At 44.1% G+C, this 25,966-nt stretch overlaps 1 protein-coding gene across 10 annotated transcripts in view; it reads right to left on the reverse strand.

Moving 5' to 3' along the window:
- Positions 1 to 2,651: 2,651 nt before the first annotated feature.
- The window catches only part of PTPRA (protein tyrosine phosphatase receptor type A), a gene marked incomplete at both ends in the record, with an annotated part of 86,424 nt that continues 63,109 nt past the window's right edge, over positions 2,652 to 25,966 (reverse strand). For 4 of the 10 annotated variants that reach the window (XM_084247054.1, XM_084247052.1, XM_084247060.1 and 1 more), the window contains 15 exons: positions 2,652 to 2,726; positions 3,478 to 3,613; positions 8,068 to 8,219; positions 8,300 to 8,425; positions 9,236 to 9,370; positions 9,861 to 9,937; positions 10,212 to 10,305; positions 11,432 to 11,581; positions 12,554 to 12,689; positions 13,169 to 13,335; positions 13,961 to 14,080; positions 14,637 to 14,734; positions 18,914 to 18,950; positions 20,302 to 20,378; positions 21,225 to 21,315. In XM_084247054.1, the coding sequence (XP_084103180.1) occupies positions 2,652 to 2,726; positions 3,478 to 3,613; positions 8,068 to 8,219; positions 8,300 to 8,425; positions 9,236 to 9,370; positions 9,861 to 9,937; positions 10,212 to 10,305; positions 11,432 to 11,581; positions 12,554 to 12,689; positions 13,169 to 13,335; positions 13,961 to 14,080; positions 14,637 to 14,734; positions 18,914 to 18,950; positions 20,302 to 20,378; positions 21,225 to 21,315 (1,671 nt within the window). The remainder of the gene's footprint in view (positions 2,727 to 3,477; positions 3,614 to 8,067; positions 8,220 to 8,299; positions 8,426 to 9,235; positions 9,371 to 9,860; positions 9,938 to 10,211; positions 10,306 to 11,431; positions 11,582 to 12,553; positions 12,690 to 13,168; positions 13,336 to 13,960; positions 14,081 to 14,636; positions 14,735 to 18,913; positions 18,951 to 20,301; positions 20,379 to 21,224; positions 21,316 to 25,966) is intronic. The other 6 variants (XM_084247058.1, XM_084247059.1, XM_084247061.1 and 3 more) reach the window with 4 other exon arrangements.

The following is a 25,966-nucleotide window of genomic DNA, read 5'->3' on the forward strand; positions in this document are numbered from 1 at the left end:
GACGAAGTTCAACAAACTAGCCTAGCTCTGGTTTAGAAATAGAAAATGTTTTATTCAAAGCTGCTGGTGTTCATTTTAAAAGAGGAATGGGTGCTTTTATTTCTCCTGTAATTTGTAGTTTTTCCTGTAGAACCCAAATCAGAACTACCTTCCCTAGGGAAGCTCTGGTCCCTTTCTCTCTGGCAACATACTTAGCTTTTCAGGAATGCTTTGCTGTCTCCTTCCAGTCTCTAACCATAACCAGACCTCACCCGCCTAGCCCTCTGGCAGAATTTGGAAAGCCATTTGTTCACCCTCGGGCTCCAACTAATGCTAAGCCCTAGGCACACCTGGGAGCCGCTGTGGTCAGCTCACAGCTCAGGTTCTGTTGGAGCAACACAGCTGAGCAGGTGGTCTCCGGTGTAGGAGGAAGACAAGTTAGCTTGAGTGGTAGAAACAGGGCAGCGGAGTGCTTCAGTGTAAAGACCAAAATGGAGAAGAGCCAACACAGGACTGAGCAATGGGTGGTGGGGATGCAGCATGGAGGGGGCGGGGGTTGGGGAAAGAGAATACTGGAAGGCTACAGGAGGGCCTCCGAAGAGGCTGGGTGAGCTGCTGGGCAAGGGAATGTGAGACTGGTGCCTCTGGGTCACTGTGCAGGAAGCAGGATTTGTGGACCTGGAGCTCAGGCAGGGGCTCAGGAGCCACAACATAGAGAGACCCATGAATGCCTGAGGAAGGGACCCAAGGAGGAGCAGCCAGAGTGAAGACAGAGGTCAGAGGGAACCACTCCCACCAAGGAGGGAGCTAGTGAGCAGACATGGATGCCTGGTGCTCTGCACCAAGGTTGGCTTGGGTGAGAACAGGTGAGAGGATGTGTGGAGGTGAAGCATCCAGACTTTCTCAAGCAGCCTAGTGTAAAAGGGGAAGGACTCAGCTTGGGGAAGGCTCTAAGAGCTTATACCCAGCTCTTGCTAACTTCCAGGGGTGTTGTCATGATGCCCTGGCACCCGACATTCTGAGTATGTGGTGCAGAAGATAATCCCTAGTGTGGCGCCCATCTTCGAGCCACCATTCCTTTATAATTTGCTAGATGCCGAGGCCTTCTGTAATACGGCTCCATTGGCCTTCCTGCCTTTGCACTCATCTACATTTCCAGCCCACAGGGCCCCGGTCCAGGTCTAGCCTCTCCTCCAAGAGGCAGAGCAGCACTGACCTCTGATGGATCAGGGGGCTGCCAGCTCTCATTCTGGGTTCCTAAGGAGCCCAGACCTGCTCCTCATAAAAGGCCTGAGGGCCCAATGCTCTCAGTGTTACACTGATAGCGCCAGCAACCAGTTTACTCTCTTGCTCCCAAGATGAGTGGCTCATGAGGCGGCAGTGGACAGACTAACCTCTCAGCTGTGGCCCCAACTGAAGACTACATTTCCCAGCATTCCTTGTAGCTGGGTATAATTTATGACTAGGTTTTAGCCAATGGGATGTGAATGGCAATGAAAAATGCAACTTTTGCTTTATATTCTTAAAATGAAGCTGCTTGCTCTCATGGGAAAAGACAGTGACCTGGCTTCAACTGTGAGGATAAGACTAAAATCCTAAGGAAGTGGAACTATGAAACGGGAGGCTGCTGGGTCTCTGAACTGTTACATGAGATATAAATTAATATCCATCTCACTTAAAACACAAAAACTAGACACTTTGGCTAACATATCAGGTTTGAAACCAAGTTGGGATTCTTCTACATAAAAGTCCTGGAAATGAGGGCAGATATGAAAAAAATTGGAAGGTAGTTAGCATCGTAATTGTGGTACAAAGACTTACTCTGGACAGAATGATAGCATTCAGACAGTTTTCTAGTGAAGCACCAGGAATGACGAGGTCAGACTAGTCTCAAAGCTGGGCCCCCTCCTCCATGCCTCTGAACTTAGTGTTCTCTGAAGTGCAGCCCTTGGCCACCTTCTCAGGGAGCGAGGTTGGCTGGGCTGTGCTTGCTGGCGAGGAGTCCGGAGGACTGTCTTCTCTGAGGCTAATCCAGACAGAACAGTAACAGCGGGGCCAGGAATGCCCAAGCCCTGGTATGGTTGCCCCACCCCAGACAAAGGGAGAAACGTTTCCTCAGGGAGTCAAAGCTTTTTATTACCTGATAATCCCTAGTGTGGTGCCAGAGATACCGCTCTAGTCCCTTTACTCCCCCCTGGGGTGTGGGTGTGGGTGGTGGTGGTGGGGCAGGTGGAGAGGGGAGGGATTATTTACAGAGCAGGAAGGGAACAGGAGTCTGAATGGGAGTGCTGGGACATCCAATTTGCCAAGAGCTCTGAGAACTTTGTGCTTTTTAAAACTTAGTTGATGACAAGCTACCTGGAATGGGTTTGTGTTTCTTCTTTAGGAACAGATGTATGAATCAAAGAACAATACAGCCCAATTTCCAGGCAGAGGATTTCACGATATCAATCCAAACATCACACTATTTAATTCCCCAATAAAACATTGGAAAAAGGACTATCAGTGCTAACACATTTACATATAAAATCTCCACCTAATAGGTAATAGAAGCCTATGTACCAATTTCTAAAACAGTTATAAGATATATACACAATTTTGGGTATATTAACAAAACAGAATATTACAAAATATTAAAGGCAATTCTCCTGTCCATGGGGTCTCATCGCCGCTTACTTGAAGTTGGCATAATCTGAGAATGCGTCAATATATTCCTGCACCACCTTGTAGCAGAACTCATACTGTTCCTGGAGAGTGAAATCGAGGAAAGAGCCAGGGTTATGGGAAAGCACAATGTGCCTGCAGTTCCAAATAGACTTAGTTTTGAAAACATGAAAAATCCAGAGGAAATTCATGTTTCTGGACTTCCCTGAGCCCTGATCTACCCACCAGAGTCTCAAAGCACTCCCCTTTCGGACTGACTGCTGTCAGTCTTCTAGGACAGCAGCCACCAGACACAAGGATGGTGGTGCTAGGCCTGCAGAGTTCAGATGTGAGTGGGCTGGCAGACTGGGCAGCTGGTGGTGTGACCCTCACCTCCCCATGGGCACCAGGCTGGAGGTGCCTCAACTTTCAAAGCCTCACCAATTCCCAGACTATTTTAATATTCATTTGACTTTCCCCTTCCGACAGTTCTAGCTTCACAGGATTAAAGAGCCTTTTTGGATATCCATCCTCATATTCAGTGGTTACCAGAACCTAGACTGGAGTCAGATCTCTTGATAGGGAGCCTGAGCAAGAGGGGAGGCACTCCGGCACCCCATTCTAGCCTTCACAGTGGGTAAACTCACATTTCTTACTGGTGTGGGAGCTATGGCCCCATGGTGTCCTGCCTTCCAATGCTGTTAGTCTGGGGCAGCTTGGAGAGGGATGAGCCTGTGGTTACATTCTTCTGACAACCAGATGGCCCCTTGGGAAGAGCCTCCCTCCCCCCAGCTGGCCCTGACAGAGAAGGGCTACAGATGGTGTGGTGCAAAGACAATACTGGGGGCAGCCTACCAGTGTCTGGACCATGTGTGGCCTCTGCAGCCGCAGGCTCTTGACGGTCTGGAAGACATCTAAAATCCCCTCTGCTTTCACCCGTTCCAGGACTGTGCTCAGGGCACAGAAGGTCCCCGTCCGTCCTGCTCCCGCGCTGTAACAAAGCAGACACACTTACCACACCTGCCGCAGCCTGCAGTCATGAAAAGGCAAGTGATTGTGTAATAAGCAAGTAAGGCTGGTGCTGTGTGTGCACCCAATGCCCTTCCTGATAACCTGCTTTTTCTGCCAAGGGACAGTGGTGAAGAACCTCACACTCATCCCCCAGCATTGAGGCTTCAATTTCTACCTATAAACGTGCCTGGCTTGCCCTGACCTGCTGCTCACGCAGGTTACAGTTCTTGCCTCTTTTTCCTTCCCTGACAAGCCCTTTCCTCAGCCCTAGTATGTGTGCGCCAATTCTTTTTCCATGTCTCTTATTCTCTGCCTAAATTCCAGGTATCCACACTCTGACCACACTATCCATTCTGTTCAACATCACCAGTTGATTCACTTACCGGACTCTTACTGAGTTCCTGCTGTGTGGTGGGGCAATAAGATAGCAGATTAGGAAGGGAAAAGATGACCAGAACTTCCAGGCGGGATGGGGGGAGCTGCAACTGTGAACAGTGTCAGGGAAGGCTCTCTAATAAGTGCTACAGGAGCAGGAGACCCAAGGCAGGTGAGGGTAAGGCCCAATGCTGTCTGGGAAATGAGCATTTTAAGCACAAGGCAGGAATGTCTAGGAGCTGAAGCCAGCGTGTAGTTGCATCGGAAAAGAAGGGTGGTGTGGGTGTGGTCAGAGCCCTCAGATCATGCGGGGTCTTGGGAGCTGTTGTTGGGGTTTTAAGTGGTGTGACTGAAATTTTAGAAAGCTGCTACGCTCCTGGGTTGAGAACTGACCATGGGGGAAGGGTGGGAGCGGGGAAACCCATGAGGCTAGTAGTTGGTGGGGAGAAGGAATGGTGACTTGGACAGAGGTCACGGTGGAAGGACTGAGGAGCACTTGATTCTGAAATGATTTTGCCTATTGAGCGTTAGAAAGCACATGTGTAAGCAGAGAACGGGATGGCTTGAAGGCGTCTCAGCAGAGTTAAGTGGGTGAATGAAATGCCACTTACCAATTTGCAGAGGGCAGTGGAATAGCAGAGTTAGAAAGAAAGATTACGAGTTCTGATTTGAACCCTTTAAAATGAAGATGACAAATGTTGAGTATGTAATTGGGCATATAAATTGGAGTTTAGGGGGGAGGGTGAATTGGTAAAGATTTGAGAGCAGGTATTAAAGTCAGGAAACTGAATGAGTTCACTGAGGAGAATGACTGTCAGCTGACAGAAGAGGTACAAGGACTGTGCCCTTGACCGCAGAGTCAGCAAAGGAGACAGGAGACAGCAATGAGGACAGAAGCCATGCTTTCAAATGTTCCACAGAGCAGTGAGTGATCAATTGTGTCTAATGCTGATGGATAACGAAGCTGAGGCGTGATCACTGGGCTCAGAAATATGGAAGTTACAAGTGGCCCTGACAAGCACAGCTGTAATGGTGAGTGGGGTTAACTGGAATGGGTTCAACAGAGGAACTGAGAATGGACAAATCTTTTATTTTTTTTTTAAATTTATTTATGTATACAAGAGCTGGGGTGTAGGCCAGAGGTAGGGTTGTGTGTGGGGTGTGTGAAAAGATTCACCAGAGACGGAGTGTGGAGCAGAACAGGCAGATTAACAGAGATACACTGCTGAGGGGAGCAGCGGGCCAGACAGGAGAGGTTTGCTGTGCCACGTGGGTCAGCTCCCTGGCCGGGGATCAAACTCATGTTGCAGTGGCTGGCAAAAGCTTCATAGTGCTGAGACTTAACCCCTTGAGCCACATAGGCGGCCCAGACAAATCTTTTAAGAGGCTTTACTATTAACAAAGAAACAGAGGTAAAGGGGAAAGAGAGTGTCTTAATATTGAGATGGGAGAACTATCGTGTCTGTACAAAGATAGCAGTTATCCAGGTACTTATCCAGAGGAAAACCTGGCAAGGAAGGACAGTGAAGACAGGCCCTGTCTTTAGGCAGAGTGAGATAAAAAGTGTGATACAATTGGTATCCAAGTGGATGGGGGTGGGTACAGTACACTATAGTGTGGCTCCCAAGATCCTTGCCCTTGTGATCCCCTCCCCTGGAGAGTGGGTAGGGCCTGTGAGGTGTTTCTAACCAACAGAAAATATTGCAAGGGTGATGGGACATACACAATTACATGTATGTGATACATTCCATGAGAGCATAATGCTGGTCTTGCAAGGAGAGAATCTTGCTGGTGTAGAAGGAGCAAACAACCATTTGAGGAAGGTCCTCAGGGCAAGGAACTTCAGAAAACAGAGGCTCTCAGTCCAGCAGCCAACAAGGGACCAATGCTACCAACATTTACACAGATTTGGAAGAGATTCTTTCCTAGCTGAGTATCAGATGGGGACCCAGCCCGAGCCAACACCTTGATTACAGCTTATGAGACCCTGTAGCACAGGACTTGGCTGAGGTTGCTCAGACTCCTGACAGAGATAGATGTATGTGGTTGCTGAGTTTGTGGTAATATTACACAGCAACAGCTGATTAAAGTGGTTGGCTTCAGAGAGAGGCCAGCCTGCACATCCACTGAACAGGAGGGCTGCAGCACCAGTGCAGGTAGGTGGGGAGCTGCAGAGGTGGGAGCAAGTGGAAGTTCTCTCTGATGGCGTCCTCTTTTCTTAGTCAAATAGAAAACAAGGTCATCTCTTAAATATGAGGAAGAAAGAAGTGTTGGAGGTTTGAGAAGCATGAAACGATTATCTAGGACCAAGGTTGGCAAACTTTTCTATAAGGGACCAGATAGAAAGATTTGGCAGTGGGCACTAGTTTGCCTTGTCCTGGTCCAGAAGAGTGGGAGATGCAGGAGGACTACGGAGCCTCCCCCACCTAATTATATAAAAGTACTAAGGGACACCGCAGGTCAAAAGTCAGAAATGTAGGGGCCTCCCTGGTGGCACAAGGGGTTAAATCTCAGCACTGTGAAGCTATCAGCAGCCACTGCTCCTTCCACATCCCTGGCCAGGGAGCTGACCCACATGGCGCAGCAGACCTCTCCTGTCTTGGCCACTGCTCCCCTCAGCAGTGTATTTCAGTCAGTCTGCCTGTTCTTCTCCCCAGTCTGTCTCTGGTGAATCCTCTCACTTCCCGCACCTCTCTGGCCTACATCCCAGCTCTTGTATGCATAAATAAATTAAAAAAAAAAAAGTCAGAAATGTAAAATGAAACCTGGGAATAGGGTGCTCTTCCTCAGCCACATTTGGATGCGTGGAACAAGAGAATACTGGGGTTTGCCAGGAAAGGATGACCAAGGGGGAGCAGCTTGGGAGATAAAGTTTGGGCAAGAAAGTACTTACTTGGTAGGGCAAGCCCAAGGAATCACTGTAGTTTTGCTGATCTAATAGGCAAAAGCCATGTTTCATTGTTTTCATTGCTGTTTCTTATCTTACTAGTAAGAGTTAGCATCTTTTCCTGTTTATCGTCATGTTACTGTATTAGTTGATGCACTCTGCCACTTTTTGTTTTCTTCCAAAAAGTCTTCCTACTCCATTTCTCTACCCTTCAGTTTCCTTTCCGGAAAAAGGCCAATGTCATTCAGTCCTTGCATGCTCACACCAACACAAATATATACTGTTTCCCCATCTCCCAATGCTCTTCTTACCAAACAGTAAATCTAGAGGATTATTCCATACTGATACATAAACAGGTTTATCAATTTTCTGCAGCTCTGTAGCCCAGCTTACCCACTCAGTCCCCATAAGCCATATTTAGCTTATACTCATTTACTGTCACAACCAGTGCTTCTTCAAGGTGTGAAGTTACACTCTTGAAATTATCTAGTTTTGTAAACTTCAATTACTTCATTTTGGCTGCCTGAAGAACATTTACTGGAAAAATTCTTAGAAGTTCCTTTACATATTTTCAAAACCACTTTGTAGAAATTTTTAACATAATCCTTTCTTTTAAAAGAGCTTTCCCCCCTAACTATAAAAGCAACACAAACTCATGAGTTTAGAAAAACTTTTTTCTAAATCCAATCTCAAACATGTTCTAAGCAAAATTCACTTTTTCTTCCCAAACGAGTCCTTTTACCAGGCATCTTTCTTCTGTCAGTGATCGCCAGTACTGGGAACTCACTCTCAAAGCTGGGAGACCCCCTTCACTTCTCGTTCACAATTCTGTTCTTCATTTTTCTTCAAACTGTTTTCAAAACAATCGCCCCTTTTTTTCCCCCCATGTTTCTTAAGGAGGACGGCACCTCCCCCACACATTGCTCAAATGGCTTTTCCACTGTCAGTGTCACCTGTCCCATTATCTTAACTTTATTGCTTCCCAAGCACTTCAAGATCCAAGATCCTCTTATCCTATATGACCCTGTCCTGGTTGTCAAACCTGACTGCCATGTGCTCACCAACATCCTGCTCCTGCCTGGCTCTTACTGCCACCTGACAGATGTTCACCCCCCCCCCCGCCCCCTTCCTTCTCTCTCTCCGCTCTGACTGAGGGCTGGGGTGGGAGGTACCTGCAGTGCACCGTGATGGGGTGGTTCCCTGACTGCTGCTGCTGCTTCTGCACGGCTGCGATGATGCTAATCATGCCCTTTCCATCACTGGGGATGCCCACTTCAGGCCAGCCATGGAAGTGGAACTGCCGAATCTGCCGGCTCTTGTTCTCCTTTGGAGAAAGGGGGGTTAGAGAGGCAGAGGCCACTCTGCTTTCCCTTGGTGAGGCACTCTTCCCACCAGACCTCTTACCCTGGTGTTGGTGACCAGGAGGTCTCTGACAGTGTAGCTCTCACATTCTTCCTCCTTCTTCAGCTCCACTGTGATGTCTCCATAGGACACCAATCCATCGGAGGGCCAGTACTGGGCACACTTCTCCTGGATGGGCAAACGTAAGAGGTGAGGGGCTCAGAATAACAAGTGTGCTAGAGGTAGAGCTGCCCCATGAATAATGGCCCCCTGATGAGAAGGCTGCCTCTCAGCACCTCTTATTCCGACACACTTCATCCCCAAGGTATCAAAAACTTGGAGAGTCACTACATTATTTAACACCGCTCCAATTAACCGAATCTTCACCAGGGCACCAATTTAAAAACTTAATTCCATTATCGGAAATAATACTTAACCTTTTGGTGTTAATTACTTAACCTAATTTGCAACACTGACAGGATCTGAGAGGCGCTCAGAGTCATATCCAACACTCAATGGTAGGGTAGAGGGAGAAAAGTCATGAATATATTTGTTCCAGTTCTTTTTTTCCTTCCTTTGCTTATCCCTTGGGGTATTTCCAAATTCTATAGTTTCTTACATACACATCATTCTGAGGAGCCAGAAAAACTGAACCCAGTTACATTCCCACCCAGTCCTAGGGCTTCACCACAGTTCCATCCACAGTGTCCTCCATCCCTTTTCTCTTTAGTGCTGTAATCTGCAATGGTACCAGCACCCACGAGCAGGAGGTGCTACTTTTCATCTTTTTGTTACCAGCACCTTGCACACTGGCTGCTGATGGCAGAAGCTACTGGTTGTCACACACCAACTGACTGGGCAATACTGCCTGGACGTAAGGTTTTGGATGGTTTAAGTCAAAGAAAAAGTGCAAATATACCTTCTAGCTGCCCCCACCCCTCCTCGAATGCCCTTTTCAGGCAGTCTTTCTCCAATAGCCCAGGGCCTTTCTGCACCCACCTGGCCTCTCTCCTCCAGTTCTGTTAGCATCACAATAGAGCAGGATTTCCACTCCCAGATCATCCTCCAGAAGTCCTCAATGGTGTGGAGAAGAGGGCCCTGACTGGCAATGTAGGAATCCTTCTGCCGGTAGCCCTATACAGGCCAAATCAATAGCAGGAGTGAGGAGGTTTAGTGGGGAAGGAGAAGGGTCCTAGTGAAGAAGATAGGTCCTTAGGGAAGGATGGGGGTGGCTTGGAAGCAAATGTCTCTGAGGCAGAGCTCCCCTTTGGCCCAGGACCAAACTCTGACCAACTGGTCTCTGTCTTTGGTAAGAAAAGGGGAGGGGTGGGGGTACGGGGTTGAAGTGAGGAGGAGAATGGGATAGAAAGATCAAAGGTATTTTCAGCTTTTGGTTGTGGTTTACGTTGTGAATTTTTCTTTGCAGCTGTTACACTGGTGTGTACTCTTAGTCTCCTACCGCCTTCTGCTCCCTGGGGCCTGAAAGACCATTTCACAGGAGGGGTATGTATTCTGCATTTGATGATGGACTCACAATCTTCCCAAGCACTGGGATGGCAGCAGTGCAAGGCAAAGCTGAATTTCCATGGGGTGTTGGCGCTCAGGGAACACAGCCACCACTTACATCAATGAAGGAAGCATTCACATAGTCTGTGTTCTCCTCGCCCCTCTTCACTGGAATGATCACTCTGTTGAATTCATCTGCAAGAAAGACAGCAGCAGTCTTTCCATCTTTCCTCCCAACCCCTGGGCAGAATTTATCCCAGGTGGGCAAGGACATGGCGAATCATAGCCCAGAGGGAGCGCCTTTGGTCTTCACATTTTTATTTCCAGAATCCACTAAAAAATTAGGAGTAACAAGAGGCAATGCCCTAATTTTTGTTTCCAAACTGATCATTGATACGGAGAAGTGGAAGAGGTAGAGGGTTAAGGGGGAATGGGGCACTAAGGCTTTGGGGTGGGAGAGGAGTCTCACATGGAATGATCTGTAAAACTCGGTTCTTCTTCATATTGGCTGGGAGGTTTCCAGTCCGCATCTTGTCATTCTGGATTTTGATTGATGTTAATTTCTGAATTGGGAGTGGAAGGGAAATATTACTGATCCTAGAAACTGAATTTGACAGGATGACACCTGTCATGGACTTCTGCCTCCAGGCTAGTCACCCTGGTTGCATGCCAGTCCTGTTCACATCCATGTGTTCTGTGCTTGAACAGTTTCTTTTGTCTTTAAGCTCAAAGAACAAGCCAAAAGAACAGGAAACATTGCCTTCTAGGCTCCTAGGGACCCTTCTGAGTTTCCCTTGGACTGGAACTTTAAAGAACTACAGAAAGAATCCTAACCCCACAGGAGAGTGCCTGCCTTCCCTCTCTCCCCTGCTGGTCTGCCCCTAGAAGCTGTTTCAGACTCTTTAGAAAACTTTATTCAAATGTATATCTTCCTTTTCCTAGATTCTGAGGTTCCTTCTTGATCCTTGCCACTCAAAGTATAGCTGATAAACCAGAAGCATCAGCCTCATATCTTGTTAGGAATGTAGAATCTTGGGTCCTAACTCAAGACATGAATCAGAACCTGCACTGTAATAGAATCCTGAGGTAATTTTGTGCACATTAGTTCAGCAAGGGTGACTTTAAGGAATTTGGTCTCCCCCACCCCACCCAGAATGGCTTATTTCTGAGCAGTGATGAGTGTGTGTCAAATTCCTTAGGTGTGCTGAGAACCACTGTTTAATGCAATATAGCAGGGACAATCACTATAATACATGGATTGAATCTGACCTGCTGGCTGTACATAAAAGTTTTATGGAAGCACAGCCATGCCTGTTTGCTTACATAGTGTCGATAGCTACTTCTGAGCTACAACAGCAGTATTAAGTAGTCACAACTGAGACTGGAGGGCCTCTAAAGCCTAAAACACTTATTCGCTAACCCTTTACAGAAAAATTTGCTTTCACCACACATTATAATTGCTGTGGGGGTTGGAGACTAAAAAAATAAAAAACCATTGCCTCCCCCTCCTCCCCAAGACAGTTCAATGACTCTAATGTGCAGATGGATTGGCAATGACTCTGAATACAAGTAAAGGGTCAGAGACCTACCTCCTTAGCCACTATCTGCCTCTATAAGGAGTCAAGCATCCTATATTATCCAGATTAAAAAGGACACCTCAGTCAGAGAGGGGATTCAGCTTCCACTCACCTTAAACTCTTCTTCTAATCCATTGTTGCTGGTCCCTGGGATTTTGTTGTATATTTTCTGCAGATGTGTTTCTAGAGAGGTCACTTCCAGTTCTGTATCTCCATAGAGATAGTGCTCCAGAAGGGCTTGGTATATGAAGACATACTGCATCTGAAACGCGGATGATGTCCATGTTCCCAGTTAGATACAACGTAGTCTTTGTGGGGCCAGGTCATTCCTCCCACCCCCATTTCATCCCAGTCCCCTTCTCCTTTGACCTGAGCAGGGGAAAAATGATTTGCTCTCCTTTCAGTTCAGTGAGGCAGGACTAGAAATACACGTGTCCCTCTGGGGGTGCTTAGCTGGGAAGGGTGAGCCCTAATCTGGCACCCTCCCTAGAGTAAAAGTCTGGAGAAAGGACAAATTCAACTCCTGCTCATTCTAAGAGCACAGGTTTGATAGTCTGAAGGGGCTGTCAAAAATCTGGTGACACACAAAACCTGTGCCAGCCTCCCTCCCAAGTGTCCTTTGAACTCTGTGCCCCCTAGCCAGAAGTCAGACATTGCTGAGCTGTGTTAGCACTCTGTGAGTACTGGCTTTCTCAGTTGCCCCCGTGCCTGTTTCCCCCAGGACCTGTTTCTTTTCTCTCTTATTTTTTTAAGAGGTGGGGTACAGGCCAGAACTGCAGGGGGTGAGAAGATTCATCAGAGAAAGCAGGGAGCTGAACAGGCAGATGTACCAAAATACACTGCTGAGGGGAGCAGCAGGCGAGAAAGGAGAGGTCTGCTGCCCCATGTGGGTTGTTCCCCAGCCAACCAGGGATTGAACGTCAGCAAATGAACTTGTGCCACAAAGGCTGCGACAGTCTCACAGTGCTGTTCTCAACCCCCTGCACCACCAGGGAGGCCCAGGACCTGTTTCTTATCCTTAAAGCCTAGTGCAAGTGTCATTTTCCTTCTCATTTCCCTAGGGACAGCCTCTTCTGTGATTCACATTTCCTTTAATACATGATTTATAAGGGCCCCTCATCTCACTGTACGATGATTATTTACAATAACCTGGGAGACTGAGTAAGCCATTAGGTGGGTAGATGTTTTCCTTTCTGAAATGCCCCCAACCTCACCTCAACCACACATTACTCACGTCTGTCTGCACCATCTGGCAGCGCTGTGCCCGGATCCGGCTCACAAAGCCATACACGTCCACTTTCCGCTCTGTATGCATCATGTCCAGCATGGCATCAATGACGACAAAGGTACCTGTTCGCCCTACCCCTGCACTGTAGCCAGAGAGCAGGAGTGTTACGAGGAGGGCCAGCATGCCTTGTGGGAGCATACAGGGAGTGGGCAGCACAGGCCGGGCTCTTTCCTTAGGTTTTGAATTCTGAATAGGGTATTGCTGGGACTCTCACGGAGCCAACAATCCACTATACCTTTACCTCTTGCTATCAGGGCAGGGATGCCTGACACTCAGAGAGGTTCTGAAGGCTCCGAGTATACAAGGCAGCATTCAACCCAGTTTCTTGGCTTCATAGCCAAGATGGGGGTATTCCCACTCCCAATCCTGGAGAATCTTGCCCTTCCCTCTTTCCTCAAGGGCTCTCTACCCAGCACCAAACTTGAAGAGCTTCTCTGGGGGCCTCAACAACTCAACTGCTCTGTGCCAATCTCCTTAGTCAGGGCCCCTACTCTCTCCCCTGATATGGCCATGGGAGCAGAATGTAGTATGAGTGGGGAGTCAAGGGTCAGCCACACTGACCTGCAGTGGACCACGATGGCCCCTGCATACTGAGGGTTACAGGCCTTCACCTTCTTGAGGAACTTGAGCATGCCAATAGGGGTGAAAGGCACCCCAAAGTCTGGCCAGCTGGTGAAGTGGAACTGAGTGATGAGGCGCTGTGGTTTTCTGTTGGTCACGTCGCCCACCTGTGAAGTGAGGGTCAGAGACAACGGGGATGTGAAAGTGTGTCCAAGGAAGTTTTAACCACAGAAAATCTTTCCAGGAACCCCATGGGATAGGTAGAGCTGTTACTCTTCTCAGCCTACAGATGTGGAAAGTGAAATTCAGAAACATTGAACAAGCTGGCCAAGGTTCCAGAACTAGTAAACGGTTTCCGGTCAGAACTAAAATGCAGGACTTCTGATTATGGGAAGTCTCCTTTTTATAGTACCATGCTGTCCTCAGCTGAAGGTGACCTCTGCTCAGGTCTCCAGGGTCATTTTGAAGGGCTAGGAGCAGAGCCCACCACTGCCTTGATGTTAGGAGTCTTGGAGTAAGAAAGGAGGAAAGGTGAGACAAGTACCCAGGAGACTGCACTACCTCCTGATGTACCTGGTTCATATGTACTTTTCCTCCCAATCATAAATCTACTTCCTTATCTTTGACAAAGAAGTTCTCTGAGAGCACAGGTCTCTGGTTTCAGTCCAAACATACCACACACAGAGCAATTCCTGTCCACCCTGAGTAAGAGAAGGGATGCCACAGCCAGTGCTGCCATCTCAGTGGTTAGCTGATCCTGAGGAGAACTGAGAAGGGGGAGGGCAACAGTACCTGCTGAATGCAGAACTTCCGCACTGTGTAGTCCACCAGGACAGTCACATCCTCTACTGACACACGGATATTCCCATAGGTCCAGCAGCCTTGGTCTGGCCAATACTGGGCACATTTACACTGAAAGAAACAGACACACATGCTCTGATCTCAAGACCTCTCACTCCTAGCACAGGACTGGTGCTGGCTGTGGCCAAGTAATGGGGTTACCAGGCATGTATTTGGCAGCCACAAAAAGAAAAAGATCAGCCAGAGGAGGACTGGCTGTAGGTCAAGCCTGAGCCTTAACTTCCTTTTTACTGCTCAGGGCCTCAGTTCATATAGCTCCCTCTGCCAAGACAGGATGAGGGACTAGAGAAGTCACGGGAGGAGAGTCCCTCAGTGGCTTTTCTATGACTTACCCAAGTCTTTCATGTTGTTTTGGAACCAATGTGATTGTTTCTCTATCAGATATAGAGAAAATGCTGTGCCCTAAGCACACCCAAGATTAAGTGGAGGTTTCCAGGTCACACCGAAGTCTGATAGGCATACTGGCCTGATTTCTGTCTGGATGAACAGCTTGCACAGTAATGACCAAGGGTGGACACCCAGGCTTAAACTCAGAGCTGCAGTAGAGCAGTCCCTCTGCTGGGTCATGCCTGTATCAGGGGCCCTTCTACCTCATTTCTCCACTTACCTCCTTCCTCTCCTTCAGATTGGTCACCATGACGATGGTGGCTGTATTTTGTTCCCAGATCATCCTCCAGAAATCATTCACTGTTTCTTCTTTTGGTCCTAAAGCAGCCAATAAGCAAAGATGAGGAAAATATACACCAAGGAGACTACAGATACTGGAAAACTGGGACTACACATTCCTGATTTTTAGAAACCTGTCCCCACATGACCCCAGCTAAATAGCCAAATCCATCTATGCATCCACCCATCTCTATCTGAACACAATGTTTCCCAAGGATGTTATAGTTGAACAGAAATCGTAACTGCTCACCGAAGAACTTACTTTATGGGCTAGGCAGCTTAAGTGCTTTATAACTTAGGGATTCTTTCCTAACATGCTTTCAGGTTGTCATCAGCAACAGAAAATTTGGGTGACATACTCAGGTTAGAATTTAAAATTTACCCCCCTCCCACAGCCTTTTCTAGGAAGCCACCAGAAGATTTTTAAACAAAAATGAGATTGCAAACAGAGAGAAGTGGGATCTAACAGAGAGGAGAGGCTAATGGAATTCCCACAGTGTTGGTGAAGGAATGGCTCAGGATGATAACTCGGTCAGAGACTAGAGGGCAACCAATCCATAATGAAACCAAAGAAAGAAGGCTCTAACATGATTCCAAGTCTAACTGCAAGGTAGTTTGTAAGAGGATTAAATAATTATCATGTACACTAGTCAATACATAAAAATGGGCGGGTTAGACTAAAGAAGTGAAAAAGAAAGGAAGAAATCTTGGTTTTTATAAGTCTTGCAATACCTTTTTCTTAAATTTTGTATTCCCTTTGGTAAACAAAAAAAAAAAACCACAATAGTATTGAAAAGAAAACAGTAATAGATGTAAGATACATACAAAGATGTTCAGAGGGGAAACTGTTTCACTACCTGGTAAGATAAGGAAAAACTTGGAGGAGGTAACATTTGGAGGAGGTAACATTTGAGCCATATTGTAAAATAGATCAGGTAGATGGGAGCGTAAAAAGGAGGTACAGGGAGAAGAGGCTTCCCAGGCACAGGTGAAAGGGTTAGCAGTGAGAAAGAACATGAGATGTCCAGGGGCTCTAAGTTCAGCCAGGTCATTATGAAGGGTGGTAGAAGATGGAGTTGGAAAGAGTGAGGGATGAAGGGCAGGCTAAAGGAGGATTGTCTCAGATAATGGGAAATCATTATAGGGTTTCCATGAGAGTCCTGACAAGTTTTGCATTGAGAAAAAGGTCCTTCTGGCAGAAGGTGTACTGCAAGAAGCCAACTTTGGTCTTTAAGAACCAGCAGCGAGGGTAGGGTAACAGAGCTGGAAGAAAGGTGGGAGGAGCGTATCGGACAGATCTTGAAGAAGAAACAAGAGGACTAATACTATTCAGATGAAGGGATCTGGAAGATACCAAATCTAATCTTATTAGGTGGATTACATTCCATGGGGACAGCCAGAGATTACAGGAGGAAAGCAGTTTTAGGACTGAGAAAGTCGTATTTTATTTTTTGATGTTGAATCCAAAGAGTCTGGGGGGAGTATGCAGGTGGAGTGCTACAAAATTGTTTGAAAATGTGGCTTAGGAGCTCAAGAGATGTAGCAGCCAGTCAAACAGAGGTGGGTTTTAGATGAGATTTTTCAAAGAGAATATAGATGGGGAGAAGAAAAGAAGAACACTGTCAGCATTTCAAGTTTACACAGAACAAAATGCCTGGGAAAGAGAACAAGTAAGAGCAGATGTAGAGGCAGAAGAACTGAGAGAAAATGGTGCCATGAAAGACAGAGATGGAGTTTCAAGGAAGCAGACACCCACAAATTTGGGGAAAAACTATGTTTAAGGGGGCAGAAAGAATAAAAAGGCAGAGAAGGACTATTTAGAAAAGTGAGAAATCAAGAGAACTGAATGTCAGGAGAGAACTGAGGGGTTTCAAGGAGACTAAAGTACTGTGGAAAGGTTCAAAAGGACAGGAAGCTGGGAAGAGGTCCATCAGGAAGTCACAGGCAACCTAAATATTCAACAAATATTTTAGCATCAACAAGGTCCCATAGCAAATAAAGAGATAACTTGTGGTTGTTGGTGTCAAAGTTATCACTGAATAGGTGGTAGCTGAGCCGGAACTAGGAGGGCGGGTCTGAATGGACAGCTAAAGAGGGAGGGAAAGCAGACCCAGTTTGGCAGGCCCTGGCGGGAGACTGTAGAGGGCAAGCAGGCTCTGAGGCTTTCCCAACCACCTTGTACTTTCATTTTATCTCCATCACAGTTCTAATAGAACTTTCTAAAAACAATGGGAATATTTTATATCTGTGTTAATATGGTAGCCTCTAGCCACATATTGCTACTGAGCCTTAAAATGTGACTAGCATGTTTGAAAAACTGAAGTTTGGGCCTTCATGGTGGCGCAAGGGGTTAAGACACAACCTATGAAGCTGTCCGCAGCCTCTGCAGCACGAGTTCGATCCCGGCCCCAGCCGGCCAGGGACCAGCCCACATGGCGCAGCAGACCTCTCTTGACTTACCCGCTGCTCCCCTCAGCAGTGTGTTTCGATCAATTTGTCTGTTCTGTTCCCCACTGTATCTGGTGAATTCTCTCACCAACCCCCGACCCCATGCACCTGGCCTGTACCCCAGCTCTTGTATGCATAAATAAATCTTAAAAAAACAAAACTGAAGTTTAAGTATTATTTAGTTTTAATTTAAAATTTAATTTTAGGGGTCTCCCTGGTGGTGCAAGGGGTTAAGCACAGCATTATGAAGCTATCCACAGCCTCTTCAACACAAGTTCAATCCCTGGCTGGCCGGGGAACAACCCAAATGGCGCAGCAGACGTCTCCTGGCTCGACCGCTTTTTCCCTCAGCAGTATTTCAGTCAATCTGCCTGTTCTGTTCCCCACTCTGTCTCTGGTGAATCCTCTCGCCCCCTCACCCACACCTCTGGCCTGTACACCAGCTCTTGTATGCATAAATAAATCTTAAAAAAAAATTTGTTGAGTGACTAAATAAATGGGCTTTATGGGCCATATACATATATATATTTTTTGTGGGACCCTCGCTGGTGGCCGGGGATAGAACCGGCACTGCAGAAGCTGCGAGCAGCCTCGCAACCCAGCGCTCAACCGCTGCGCCACCAGGGGAAGCCCCCATAAAAATATTTTTAATGCTATAAACATCAAGATATTTTTCAGGCTATCAAAATATATATGGAACATGTATAGGACTGGCACTGGGTCCATTCTATGAGGGTTCCTAGAACACTTATTTGTGAATAGGGGTCCACGAGCAGGGGAGATGACCAGCTTGGCTCCTGTGAGGTAACCAATTCTCTCTAGAGAGTGATTCCAAATTAGAACACTTTTTTCCTTTTTTAAAGATTTGTTTATTTATGCATACAAGAGCTGGGGTGCAGGCCAGAGATGCGGGGGGGGGGGGGGTGAGAGGATTCACCAGAGACAGAGTGGGGAACAGAACAGAGAGACTGAATGAAATACACTGTAGAGGGAAGCAATGGGCGAGACAGGAGAGGTCTGCGGCACCATGTGGGTTACTCCCTGGCAGGCCAGGGATCGAACTCGTGCTGTAGAGGCTGCAGATTGCTTTATAGTGCATTGATTAACTCCTTGCGCCAGCAGGGAGGCCCCCAAATTAGAACTCTTGAGCAGTCTGTCTAGAATTTAAGGTTCCCAAAGGGCCCCAAAGATAGAGGGCCTGATTAGATTGTGTTTTGTGTGAGTGTGAGTATGGCCTTCCCCTGTCTTTTTATGAACATTTATACAAGCTAAGTCATCAAGATGCAGGCCCTCAGTTATAAATGTCCAAGATAGATTACATTTCTTTCAGGTGATAATAAGTATAGAAAAGCCGGGCCTCCCTGGTGGCGCAGCGGTTGAGCGCTGGGTTGCGAAGCTGCCCGTGGCCTCTGCAGCGCCGGTTCGATCCCCGGCTGCTCCCCGGCCACCGGAGGAGGGTCCCACATGGCGCGCAGACCTCTCCTGCCGCCCGCTGCTCCCCTTAGCAGTGTACTTCGGTCCTTCTGCCTGCTCTGCTCCCCGCTCTGGCTCTGGTGAATTCTCCCACCCTCCCGTGCTTCTGACTGTACCCAGTGCATGTATAAACAAAACAAAAAACAAATAAATAAATAAAAAAAAGCATGCCTCTATTAAAAAAAAAAATAAGTATAGAAAAGCCTTTGCATTCTTATTTAGCATTGGTGAGGGGGGAGTCAAACCCACTATGAGCACATGGTTAAGTTCAAGAGTAAAAAATTCCCATTACTTTACCTTGTGCAGCAATGAATTTGTTCTTTTCTTGGTACCCCTGGGTGGGGGTGGGGGACAGGGAGAAAAAAAGTGAAAACCAAAAATGAATTGGAATAAAATTCTCATAACTCCCAACCAGTTAACAAAGCCTCCCTTGTGAAAACGGTCCAGGCAATTAAAGATTTCCACTCTAGAAATTTCTAGGGATTAGCTTTGAATAGCAGGAATCATGACTTTTCTTAGAGAAAACAGATGAATTCCTTGACTGTGATTCACTCATACTTACAAACCATCTCTATTGCATATCTCCCTGTATCAGTGACTCTCAGAGGAAGAAATGTCCCTTGTTAGTTCAACACATTATCTCTCCATTAGTTGTCTTTGAAAAAATTTTGGTAAGATATAGCTATACATATAAAATTGACCATTTTAGTGATTTTTATGTGTAAAGTTCTGTGGGCTTAATTAAGTTAACTTAATGGTTAGGGAACCATTCATCTCCAGAACTGTTTCATTTTCCTCAACTGAAAGTCTATACCCATTAAATAATTATTCCCTACTCCTCTATGCTTCTAGCCATGAATAACCACCAATCTACTTTGTTTCTATGACTCTGATTACTCCAGGTACCTCTAGGCATAGAAGGAAAGTCATAGAATATTTGTCATTTTGTGACTGGTTTACTTCACTTAGTATACATAATGTTTTTAAGATTCATCCACATAGCATTTGGAAGGATTTTCTTTACTTTAAAAGGCTGAATAATATTCCATTATATGTATATGCCATATTTTGTTTCTCCATAGCATTTGGGTTGCTTCCACCATTAGGCTGTGTTTAATGCTGCTGTGAACATGAGTGTACAAATTCCATCATTATTCTCTTCAGAGCATCGTGTGCTTTAAAATCTCTTTAGTTTGCTCTTGCTAGCTTGCTCTCTTTCTCTTTTTTAAACTTGGCTCTTTTCCTATATCCTATACAATATTCTCAAAATTTTCAAACCATCTCTGTAAACATTTTCTAGATTACTCTGAAAAACCACCTCACAGCTCTAGCTCTCCTCTCAGGCCTTGGTCCATAGTAGACTTGACCAATCTAACCAGATTTAGTTCATGTCAGGTGTTCTGTCTTGTTCTCCCTTTTACTAGAGGGCCAGGCCTGCCTTTATTTTGTAATTATCTAAAGGAGGTGACTCTTACAGGAAAGCACATATTTAGATTCAGGTTTCTGCATAGGAAAGCTTTGGGAATGGTGACAGGGTAAACAGATAAATACATTTTAAACTATCCATATGATCTTTAAAAATATGAAATTACAAATAACTGTCCCTAATGTGCAGCTGAGAAGGTGCCAGTCGATGGCAATCATAATCATTCAAGCTAATAATGAGAAAAACTCAAGTTCCTTACATTGATGAATGAAGCATTGATATAATCAGAATCTGGAACTCCTTCAACTGGGGTCAGGTGGACTCTAGAGTGGTCATCTAGAAAAAAAGCAGTAATTAATATTCAATTAATTCCAATTTTATTTCTTAATGGCTCTGATGCAACCAGGTCAGTTGAGACATCTGTGCCTATGGGTACAGAGACACAAATATGCAAAGATGTCACTGCATCACTATTTATAACAAAATTTGGAGACACCTCAGCCAAAACAAGGGAACTATTTAAATATATTAATATACATCAACAATATGAAACAATAAGTAGTTGACAGGCAGAAGTAATTGCCAACATATAATGGCTGAAGAAGAAAGACTATTGTAAACAGCACACCAATTATATTAAAATATATATGTACATACATTCAGACACAAATAAAAAACTTAAGTGTCTTCAAATGCTTAGTATATGGGTTTCTATTACGCAGTCAAAAATACACCAAAAATTTTAAAAGAATGAGTTTAAAAAAAGGTTCAGATATTTTGCTCTCACATTCTATTGAATTATGGATATCCCATTCTGGAGACCACTGGCCTGAAAAAAATGTCTGTTAGGTTAGAGATCAACTGGAAAGGGGTTATAAAAAGAACTCTGTATTAGAAAGTCTTTGAAATGAGAACTACAAAAACCCCATCAACTCACTTCCTATCTGGTTCTAGTGAAACTACTCCTTGGTCTGCCACAAAAAATCTGGTTAAATACCTGGGGTTCCCTTGGAGGCTGTAAAGGTTCTTTCAGCCCAAAGGCATGATCTTATTCTTATTACCAGTCCTCCTATGATCTATTTCAAGATTCTTTCCAGATAAATACATTTTAAACTATCTACATGATCAGAAAATCTGCAATTTCAGGTTACATCCCAAGAAAACCTACAAACACACACTCACAAGGCAAGATGTTTACATATCGATTTTTTTCCTTGTTTTCTTCCTTGGAGGCAGCTTCGCAGGTGGCCTGAATAGGACAAGCAGGGAGAGCCTGAAAGGGTGAGAAAATTGAGGAATTACTTACAGGAATAAACACCAAACATACAACCTGAAGCATCAAATCCTGACATGGCAGCAAGTTCTATGTTTTCCTGGGGGAAAAAGATGGGCCCAGGTAAATAACACCTAACAGAGTGCACCTCTCCTTAAATAGCCTGCAAGCTACTTAAGAGTTTAACCCAGGAATCGGGGGGGAGGAAGGGATGCACCTTTCTGCTACTGCAAGTGCAATATGCTCTTTCTAGATTACTATGTGGTTAGGGGCATGTTATGATGTTGGGTCAAAACTGACCACCCCTGTAATTAAGAAAGGGGACACAACTTATAGAGTGGGCATTTATCCCCATACTACCCACCACACAAAGGTAAAATGCATTTTGGAGTGATCTATATAGGCAGGACGTGGCTGGTGAGCTGAATTAGGCCCTCTCTAGGAACCTGACCGGTGAGCACAGCAGCCCAGCCTCCAGCACCATGTGGCAAACAAACAAACAAACAAAAAACAAGGACGGGCAGGCAGGAGGGTGAGTGGGCATTCCGGCATTCACAAGGATTTAGCAGTTAGGAAGTCAAGGCTCTGAATGAGGTGATATTGAATCTGCAGCAGTTTTGGAGCAAATGTAAATTAGCAAGCACTAGGAGACGTGTGAATAAGCAAAAATGGTTTGACAGGAGTTAATTGGAAATGTGTGAACTTGAGCAAATCTGTTAAATTTTCTAGGCCCAAATTTCCTCATCTGTGAAACTAGGATAATATCCATCATTTTAGGCAGTAAGATAATCTCATGTCTGTCACATAAGTGTTTAATAAATTAGTTTTATAGGAGTAGGATGTTCAACTTAATTGAACTATTTTCTTCTCATATGTTCCGTATATTCAAAACTAAGAAAACAAAAAGGGAAATAATTTAAATTTCCTAACAGAGATAACCTTTCTGTAAGTGATTAGGATATATGCTTTACAAGCCTTGAAAATATTCACACTCTCTGATCTAGCAACTAGATCAGAATCTAGCCTAAAGAAATAAAATTTTCTTTTTTAATTATTTACTTCATCATGGTTAGAAAGACCCAAAACTGAAAACAACCTTAAGTATTCAGCAGTAGGGGAACAGTTAGGCAGTTTATGGTTCATGTATTATTTCTTTCATTCTGTCAACAAATATACATTGTGTACCTATTATGTACCAGACCTGGCACAGAGTAAACACTGGTGAATCAATCGTATACACAGTTCTTGCTCTCATGGACAATACAACTTATTTGTAAAAAACAGTCATTAAACAAATACAAAGATAGATATAAGATTACATACCATAATAAATGCAATGAAAGAACAGAATGCTACCAGGCAAAGTATCAGAAATGCCCAAATACTCACATTTAGAATAAGGGTAGATCTCTATAAGAAGGATGAGTGTGGAAAATAGTATTCCAGGAACAGAAAACATCATCTGTGATGACCCAGGGAAGGAGAAGGCTTGGCTTGTGTGAGGAACTGAAAGGTCAGGAAGGTGTAACAGAGAAAGTATGGTTGGTGGGGATGGCAAGAAGTGGGAGATGAGCTTAGCAAGGCTAGATCATCTATTTCTATGTAGATTTTTGAACAGAGAGTTTGAATTTTATTTTAAGTGCATGAGGAAACCATTCAAGGTTTTTAAACTGCAACCCAATTTACATACTAAAGAACTAAAGAATTACTGCTAGGTGGAAAATGAACAGAGAAGAAGGTAAGAATTGAAATGTGAAAAGATGACACTACAAGGAAATGGATGCAAGCGAAATATATTCTGGATTTAGAATTACTAAATTTGGAGATGGAATGAAGGGAAGGTGGGTTGGGGAGAAGAGGAGACAGCAATGAAAAAGGCGCTCAGGTTTCTAGCTTTGATAATCAATTTACATAAACACACACACACACACACACACATATATGATTAAAAAGCAATGATATCCTAAAAGGAGCCAATGTTGCAAGATGAAAGCAAGAGTTTTAAGTAAGAAGCATATGTATTTCCTGGGAACCAGCAAGATAATGGCAGGATAAACTGAAATGAAAGACCTTAAGTTAAAGGGAGTTAGGGTTGCATAAAGTCCATCTGCCCTCATTTACTTTCAGAGCTAAAACCCTGGAGGTTCTGCATGTTATTTACTAAGAGAGGCATTTCCCTTAGACTCTATGCTGTCAGTACATGAAGGGGAGAAAACTTTCATGGACCCCTGCACATGGAAACAAGACTACACTTTAGACTGGAATCTCCCAATTCACCCACAGTTTGCCTTCTCTTCATCCAGATAGGCTAGATTTCCTCAGGTTTCCAACTAGGTACAGGACAGGATGAGATACAACTATTTAAAGCCCCCATAACTAATCCAAAGCATTACTCTTCTATATCCCTTGTCAAAAATATGAAACAGGCCATGACAGTAAGACTCTTAAAAGTAGTCTTCAGAGATGATGACAATCATCACACTTCATAGTCCAACCAGAACCTCTAGATACCCAAGTCATGATGGAGAAACACTTGGTTTCCAGTTAGTTGGAGGCTCCTAAAAGAAAAGTTAGGAATAAACAGGAGCCACTGCGTGATAAGAGAAAGAAAGGGCCTGACTGGAGAACATCATGCTAGATGCAAAGGGTCAGACTGAAGAGCATAGGTTGGGGATGAAAACAAAGGGAATCCTATTCTGCTCTGTTTTTACTCTAAAAACACCTAGTCCACAAAATTAAGTGAAACAGCTGAACCAAAGGCTGTAAGACGTTAACCTTAGTAACTAAAGGCTGTAAGACGATTAATGCCACAGGTGGCATTAAAGATGATTTCATCCCTTGCTGATAATAGCAACACCATGTAAAGTCATTTAAAAAAAAGGGGGGGGGGTTAAATTTTTAGATTAAAAAAAAGATAATCATCACCCAATTTAACTTAGAAGTTTTCTTTGGGCCCTTTTCTTGTCATATTCTTTTCCTTCTCTCAGGTAAACTTGGAATTTTGTTTATAATTATCTTGCTTTGGATCCCAAACATTTTGTATCCTTAAACAATGATTTTTTATTGTTCAGTCTATTTTTTAAAATAAAAATGGAATAATGTTTCCACTGATAACTTTCCCTTTTTGCTTAACATGATGTTCTGAAGATTCATCCAGGTTGTTCTATATAGTCAAAGTTCATTCACTTGAAGTCCTTTGTAGTGCTCCATTTTGAGAGTTTCCATTCCACTACTGATGAATATTTGGGTTGTTTACAGTTAACAATCCTGTTTTAAGCACTAATTTGTATGTGTTTCTTTGTGCACACAAGAATCTCAGGTATAAGTATCTTTAACTTTACCAGGCAAGGTCACATTGTTTTTCAAAGAAGTTGGGCCATTTTTACTTTCATCAGCTATGCAAAGTGTTAGTTATTTTGTATTCTTACTGACATTTGCTGCTGTTAAGATTTTCAATGTATCAAATGTAGCTTTAAAGTACATTTCTCTGATTATTACTGAGGTTCACCGCCTTTCCACAGTCTACAGGTAAATGGGGTTTCCTCCTCTATGTAGTAGCTAGCCAAGTGTTTTCCTCATTTTTCTACTTGACTGCTTATATTTATTTTCTTAATTTCTAGCAGTTCTTTATATGTTCTGGATGCTAATCCTTTACTGGTCAAATATCTTTCACCAAGTTTGTGAACTGCTCTTTCATTTTCTTTATATCTATTTATGAATAAAAGCTTTGAATATGTAGTCAAACTGATCAACACTTACATCTTAAGAAATCCTTTCCTACTGTGAGATCATAAGTATAATTTCCTATGTTATTGTCTCTACGTTTCAATGTTTTGTCCTTTAAATTTCAGTGGTTAAACCAACTGAATTATTTTTATGTTTAGTATGAGAGTTCAATTTCATTTATTTCTATAGGGTTACCCGATTGTCCCAACACTATCATAAAGACCGTTCTTTCCCCACCAAAGCTACAATAGCATTTCTGTCATGAATAGGTTTCCATTTATACATAAATCTGCTTTTGGGCTATTTTATTCCATTTGTCAATCCATCTATCCCAGGCTCAATACAAAACTGTCTTAAATACTAAATTTTATAATAACTCTTTATATCTGGTAAGGTAGGTCTCCTCACCTTGTTTTCTTCTTCAGGAATGTCTTGGCTATTCTTGAATCTTTTCTCCTCCATATAAATTTTAGAATCAGCTTGTCAAGTTCCACAAAAAACCTGTTGGGATTTTTATTGGAATTGCATTGAATCTATATATCAATTTGGGGAGAATTGACATCTTACAATATTGAGTCTTCTAATTCATTGATCTTAATTAACTTCATTAGTTTAGGCTTTTTTTAAATGTCTGAACATTTTTGTAATTTTTTCCAAGCATTTTGTAAATCTTTATTTTCTCTTAGATTACATTTTGGATGCTATCTAAGTGGCATCCTTTAAAAATTAGTATCAGATTTTCTGATTGTGGCTTATGTATAGAAATGCATTCATCTTTATGCTGCTCAGCAAAGTGGCTAAAATGATTTTTAACTCTAATAGTTTATCTGATTAGTTTTTGGGTTTTCTCTGAGAAAAATATTCCCCTCTGTGAAAAATGTATATTGTGTTTCTGCCTTTTCAATCCTTACACCTTTCACTTCTT

The sequence above is a fragment of the Talpa europaea genome (assembly GCF_964194135.1).
Source record: "Talpa europaea genome assembly, chromosome: 11".
Taxonomy (NCBI): domain Eukaryota; kingdom Metazoa; phylum Chordata; class Mammalia; order Eulipotyphla; family Talpidae; genus Talpa; species Talpa europaea.